Source organism: Trypanosoma equiperdum (genome assembly GCF_001457755.1).
Source record: "Trypanosoma equiperdum strain OVI genome assembly, contig: ctg_1149, whole genome shotgun sequence".
NCBI classification, from domain to species: domain Eukaryota; phylum Euglenozoa; class Kinetoplastea; order Trypanosomatida; family Trypanosomatidae; genus Trypanosoma; species Trypanosoma equiperdum.
Genome location: NW_027123115.1, coordinates 42,987 through 49,127, shown reverse-complemented (window position 1 = coordinate 49,127; position 6,141 = coordinate 42,987). Strand labels below are relative to the sequence as shown.

Sequence of the window (6,141 nt, the reverse complement as noted above, 5' to 3'; positions counted from 1 at the left end):
TTCACCTCTTCCTTTTTTTCCGTTTTTTTTTTCTGTGAACCTCGTCGCCACCCCTTTCCCCTCACCTCCAATACTCAATCGGCTAATTATTTACTTAACGAACAGTTATTTTATATTTTCTTTTACTCATAACGAGAAAAGAAATAAAAAAAAAGACACACACAGATACGCACAAAGGTGGAAAAAGCGGCCGCGCCACCATTCACTCTTTTTTTTTATTTTGTTTGAAATCTTCTTATTCCTTTACATTCCTTCCCTTAACCACATTTTTTTTTTCGTATAAATATATATATATAAATATAAACAAAACGAAACAGAAGAGAAGAGAAGAGAACACAAAATTTTCAAAAACACAACCCAACACAACACAACGGAATTAAAAAGAAGAAAAAAGAACTGAAATATTCTTATATTTCAACTATACAACCTCTCACCATACGCTTCACTTCATCGCCCAAATATCATTTTTCCACATTAAACATTGCAGGAGCATCAGTCAAACAAAACATACATAAACACAAATATTAATATATATATTTAATATACCTAAGTTGGTGCATGCATATGTGTACAAGCATATTCATAGCAAAGCTGACGAGCAGAGAAATGAGTAATAAGCACAATGAACACATAAAGAAGGCAACTGCAGCACAGAAAGTCACACAATGAAGGAAAAATAATCAAAAAAAAACAAACACAAATACGCACACATACGTACCTATCAACAACGGAATTTCGGCTACAATAATAACAACAATAATAATAATAATGGTAATAATAATAATAATAAAGTAGCCGCAACACTGAAACAAATAAACAACAAAAGAAGTTGTTGTTGTTGTTGTTGTTTTTCTTTAAGTCACGTTATTTCTACTTTTTCTCATTCCTCTACACGCGCACAACAAAACGAAAGAAGAAAGAGGGGGAAAACAAAAAAAAAACACCGCAGCAACAACTAACGTCTCGGGGACAACCAACGGGAAAGAAACACACACACACAAAAGAGGCTGTGTAGTAATAACAAAAATTAGTATTAGTACATCTCTTAAATTGCAAAGGCCACACACGCGAAGAAGAAGATGAAAGAGGAAAGAGGAAAGAGAGAGAAAAAAAAAAAGAAAAAAGAAATACACGAAAAAGAAAAAGAAAAAGAAAAAAAAGGTGAAATCAACCGGACTAAACAGCCGACGCAAACGGCAGTAACCAAAATAAATCTCCCCAAAACTAAAGACATCAGATGGGAAAAAGTGCCAAGGCAAAACATTAGAATGCACTGACAAAACCACCATATGGCAACCTGATTTCGCTTGTATTGTTTTTTTTTTTTGTGGTTGTTGTTTTTTTTGGGGGGGGAGGGGAGGAGGAGTTTTCCCAACCCCTTCCGTTTTTTTTTATTTCTTCAGTCTTTTCCTTCACTCCATCCCACATCATACCCTTCATTTTTCCTCCACCACCTTTTTCTACTTCTTCCTTGCTTTTCTTTACCTCCTTTGAAGAAACAAATTTCACCAACATCATCACCTCCCTAAACTTTGTTTTACCAACACTCTTTTCCTCCTCCCCTTCCGTCAACGCACATGCGCATGCGCACGCACACAAACAAGCATCGTCAAATTTCACATCAACCAAAACTGGTAGACGAAAATTACGTAATAAAATTAAAGTAGGCAAAATAAAAATAAAAAAAGTGAAGTAAAAAAAAGAAAAAAGAAACTGTTTCACATGAGTCTATTCTGTGGTTAGCAGCGCCATCAAATGTTGGATCTTGTGAGTACCGTCCTGAAGGGGAGGCGGTTGTGGTGGCATCATCCCATGCATTACTCCGCCATCTCCATCATTCCCTAATAAACTTAACAATACACCCGATTTTATGCCTTCAGCAGCACAACCAACCGATGGTGCACCCGTGTTTATGCTAACGATACCGCTGCTCACTCGACTGTGCGCAACTTCTGCTCGGGGAAGAGGAGGAGGAGGAGGAGAAGTGAGTTCATCAGCTTCCGCTCCTCCACCCACCAACGCTCGCAACAGTTGGTTTTTCAGAGCTTCAGAAGACGCAGTGGCACTTGAGGTTCTGCTTCCACCAGTTATACCACCATTACCGTTATTGCTGGAGCATTGCTGAGGGCTGTTGTTATTCCCGATGTTGGGGCTGGTGTTTACGCTGATGAAACCACCACTGTTGATGCTGCTGTTGTTGTTGTTGTTAATAGTGGCGCTGGGGACCGCATTGTTGTTGACACTCCGTTGCCGACCATTGGAAGCAAGGGATGACCACAACTGGCCCGAATTTGGTCTCAGTGCAGCAGAATTTAAATCACGACCCAAAGCCGGTTGATTAACACCACTGGTCTGCGATGGGGTTGGCGAGGCGGCGGTATTATTCAACATCAAATCCCACATTTGTACACCACCATCGCCCCAAATGACGGAAGCTCCGTTTGAATGGTTTAACGCCGCAACACTTGCCCACGTGTCTTCCCTTCGGGGCCCTGTTGGGCTTCGGGATGGTTGGTGGCGCGGAGCGCTCCCCCTGTTCAAACTATTGTTACCGCTGAAACTACTGCTATTTTGACTGTTTGCAGCCTTCTGCTTCACGAGCTCGCACTTGTCCTTTGGTCTCTGATTCAATTTGTCAAGATATGCAGCACTTAAAACAACACCCGCCGCCTGTCGTCTACCATCATCGTTAGGCTGCAACACATTCCACGCACCTCGGGGTTGAGTCGCAAGCTGCTGCTGCTGCTGCTGCTGCTGTTGCTGTTGTTGTTGTTGTTGTTGTTGTTGCGGTTGATGTTGCGGTTGCGGTTGAGGATTATGAGTCTGCTGTTGGCTTCCGTAGTGGTTTTCAGGTCCAAGGGCCTCACGCCCCCAGGTTGTGTTGGTAGCACGTACCCCTGAAGGTGCAGAACTATTGTTTGCCGCGTAAAGTTGCCGATTGTTCTGTTGACTCCTAGGTGCAGGAATGAGTGTACCGTGGCTTGTTGTGTTTGTGGTGTTACTGTTAACCTTATGTTCTGCTGCACGGCCGGGATCAACCACGGCACCTTGTGGTTGTTGGTGTGGCAGCTGGGGCCGGTGTAAACATTTAGGTGAGACCGATTTCTCGGAATTGTCACGTGGGCCGGTTGAAGGCATTGGAATGGGTGTAAAAGCATTCATCACACCCACCATATTGGGCATAGGCATCTGGCTGTGATATGCAAGCACATGGGCATTACTACAAGCTCCTTGACTATTACATGTACCCTGCCTCCAATTCTGACACAATTTCAACGCCACCTCCGTCCCGTCATCTCGCCACAGCTGTAAAGCCGCCCTGCTACCATTCGTTGGGCTGATCTCGTCCTCACCTACCGAAATAACCCGAGTTGGAGAGAGCTGGACTGAAACACGACCCAACGATCCCGCTTGCTGGAAGAAACTCTTGGTAATGTCAATGTTCTTCCCACGCCCCTTTCCACGCCCCATTGCGTGAGAAGGTATGTTTTGTGGTGCGAATAATAAGTTTCAACGGAAGCAAAATGGAAACAAATTAGACAATATTGAAAAGAAAAAAAAAGAGGAAGGATAAGCTAAGTTCTTCCTCGCTTCTACTAATACCTTTATTTTGGATGTTCCCTCCTTCGCTACCGCTTTCTATGCCCACCACTTCGCTTCGCGTTTGTGTGTACTTCTGAACCTTTCTTATGCCGTAAAAACGTCTTACCCTATTGTGAAGAAGGGAAGCAGGAGATGTAAAAGTGTGTAGCGGAATGAAAGAAGAATAAATAATAAGGAGCAAAGGCATCTAAAAGCGAAAAAATGCAGCAGCACGCCAAACAGCCCCCAGATGCCACTGAGTGGTAAAAAAAAAGAAACGGGTAAATTAAGAACGAACAAAAACTCCTCATAACCAAGCCGAACAGGTGCCAACAACACCAACAACAAGAGGAAGAAACGCAGTCCACCATAACATGGGATTTCATCTCTTAAAATTCCTCTTTCTTTCCACTTTCACTGCAAGTCAGTGACAAGCAAGAATGACAACGGGAAACACCGGGGGGAAAAAAAGAAAAAAGATAACGAATAAGGGACACACGTCGGATGTACCAAGACCATTATTTACAGGAGACAGACATGGGCGACAGGATATTTCAGACACAATCCCCAACAAAACCGATAAGTCAAACACAAGAGGCAAAAAAAAAATCCCGCAAAACACGGCGGTAACCCTACCGTGACCCACCACCTGCTGTGGAAGAGATCCCGGAAAGTGAACCAGCATTGCGATGCGTACGCGATGATTCCACGCGGTGCCGCAGGCGACGTCCACTACTTAATGTTTTCTTCATAAGCGCCGCATCGCGCTCTACAACCTCCTTTCGGTTCACATATTCAACATTCAGGTGGCGGCGGATGCCAATCTTCGCGATGTCTGGATGGTTCACGCCGTACAGTCGATCGTACCGTGTTTCTGGCACTTCATTCATCCACGTGGGCGAGCGGTCATGTAAACTACGCGTATCGTCATAGTAAATGTCACCCCCACGGACGTCGTCATACCGCTCCTTATTTGTCGTTACGTAAAGCGTTTCTTCCAAGGGAGGCCGCTCCCACGCTGGCCTTTCATTGAAGAATGCAGGAATTTCAGCTGTCGCCACGGCACCCTGCACGGCGTCGGGATCGTTGAAGTCACGCAGCGGCCCCACTTGTTTCGTTGTGCACTTCATCAGGTGAAGGTCGTATAACCATCCGTTACGTCGTCGGAACTCAATGAAGTCAAATTGTTTTACCGCACGACCCCATTCATAAAAGCGCGACCTATATGTTTGGAACTTACGTAACGAGTCCTCCACTTCATCCATCAATACACGCGACAGGTGCGTACGCGGGACACCTAACTCATCCATTTGTGCTAAAACGAGGGGGACTTTTTTCTTTTCCACTACGTTAATGTTGGCAAAACTCTGAAGCGGTTCACTCGTGGGGGTATTGGCGTGGTCCATGATGCTACGCAAGTACAGTTCAGCGGTCAGCGGGCTCGCTCGAGGCCAACGGCGATCTACAAGTTCCTGCCAAATGGCGTCACAGCAGTCGAACTGTCGCGCTTCACGGTGCCCCAACAAAAGGGCGTTAAAGCTTTCAACTGTTATGTGTTCACTGTGGTGGCTACGAAGAAAGGAGAGAATACTCTCTGCCTCCACCATGTTTCCCTGAAGTGAAAGAGCGAGCATAACAAGTTCGTAGGTGCTAATTGTCGGTGAGATACCCATCGAACCCATCCTGTCGTACACCGAGTCGGGGATGGCAGCCACGTGCGTGTAACCACAGGTGAGAAGCGTTCGCATAAGCGCATTAGTAATGTGGCTAGCTGCAGCTGTCCCCTGCGGCAAGTAAGGAACAAACTGGCTCGGTTGTGTGCGTCCTCCACAATCCACCGCAAGAGAAGTAAGTGCTAAATCAAACCAACGGTACGCCTCTTGTGCTCGCTCCTCTCCGTTCTCGTCACCAAGTAGTTTGTAAGTCAGTGCCGGGTCACATTGTGCGTCACAGTGGAGAATCCGCTGGCCCAAACGAGGACACGCTAGTGCGTTGATGAGAAGTGCGTAATGACCTGCGTGGAGCGCTTTCTGGTGATGCAGTTCATCAACAATAGGTGTCGCCTGCTGATAGAGCCCATGTTGCGCCAAACGAACCGCCAAATCCAGTCGAACGTGTGGTGGTAGGGACTCTTGCTTCCGGTCCCCTGAGAGTTGCTCCAAGCGTTGCAGCACAGAAGCCCGTGAGATGTTAAATGATCGCATATGTGCCTCCCGTTCACGTTTGCGATGCAGCAAAATGAGGTGGCGCTGACGTTTCGTTATGCCGCTGTAGTAGTACACCCCTTCCCACTGATTCTGCGGCTTCCGATGCGGAAGATTCGTCCGAATCATGTAGTACGACGGAACCGTCGTTTTGGCCACATTCTGAGAAAGCATCCCGACCTGACAAACAGAAACTGCGTGTTAATACATGTGCATATATATATTACGTGTATACACAGAAAGAGTGAAAAGGTAACAAAACAAGGAGATATCGAAAATTTATTTGTAGAAACACTGGCATAGAGGAACGGTTAAACACACACAAACTTACTCTTGCCCCACGTGTGGAACCTTT

At 45.6% G+C, this 6,141-nt stretch overlaps 2 protein-coding genes across 2 annotated transcripts; both read right to left on the bottom strand.

The window, feature by feature from the left end:
- Positions 1 to 1,728: 1,728 nt before the first annotated feature.
- Positions 1,729 to 3,471, bottom strand: TEOVI_000794000 (Zinc finger CCCH domain-containing protein 8; the record flags this gene model as incomplete). Its single annotated transcript, XM_067220419.1, has 1 exon — positions 1,729 to 3,471. One exon carries the CDS (start codon positions 3,469 to 3,471, stop codon positions 1,729 to 1,731), a length of 1,743 nt encoding a protein of 580 aa, XP_067076520.1.
- A 743-nt stretch (positions 3,472 to 4,214) lies between these two features.
- On the bottom strand, positions 4,215 to 5,960 carry TEOVI_000793900 (uncharacterized protein; the record flags this gene model as incomplete). Its single annotated transcript, XM_067220418.1, has 1 exon — positions 4,215 to 5,960. The coding sequence occupies one exon, from the start codon at positions 5,958 to 5,960 to the stop codon at positions 4,215 to 4,217; it is 1,746 nt and encodes a 581-aa protein (XP_067076519.1).
- Between the last annotated feature and the right edge of the window lie 181 nt (positions 5,961 to 6,141).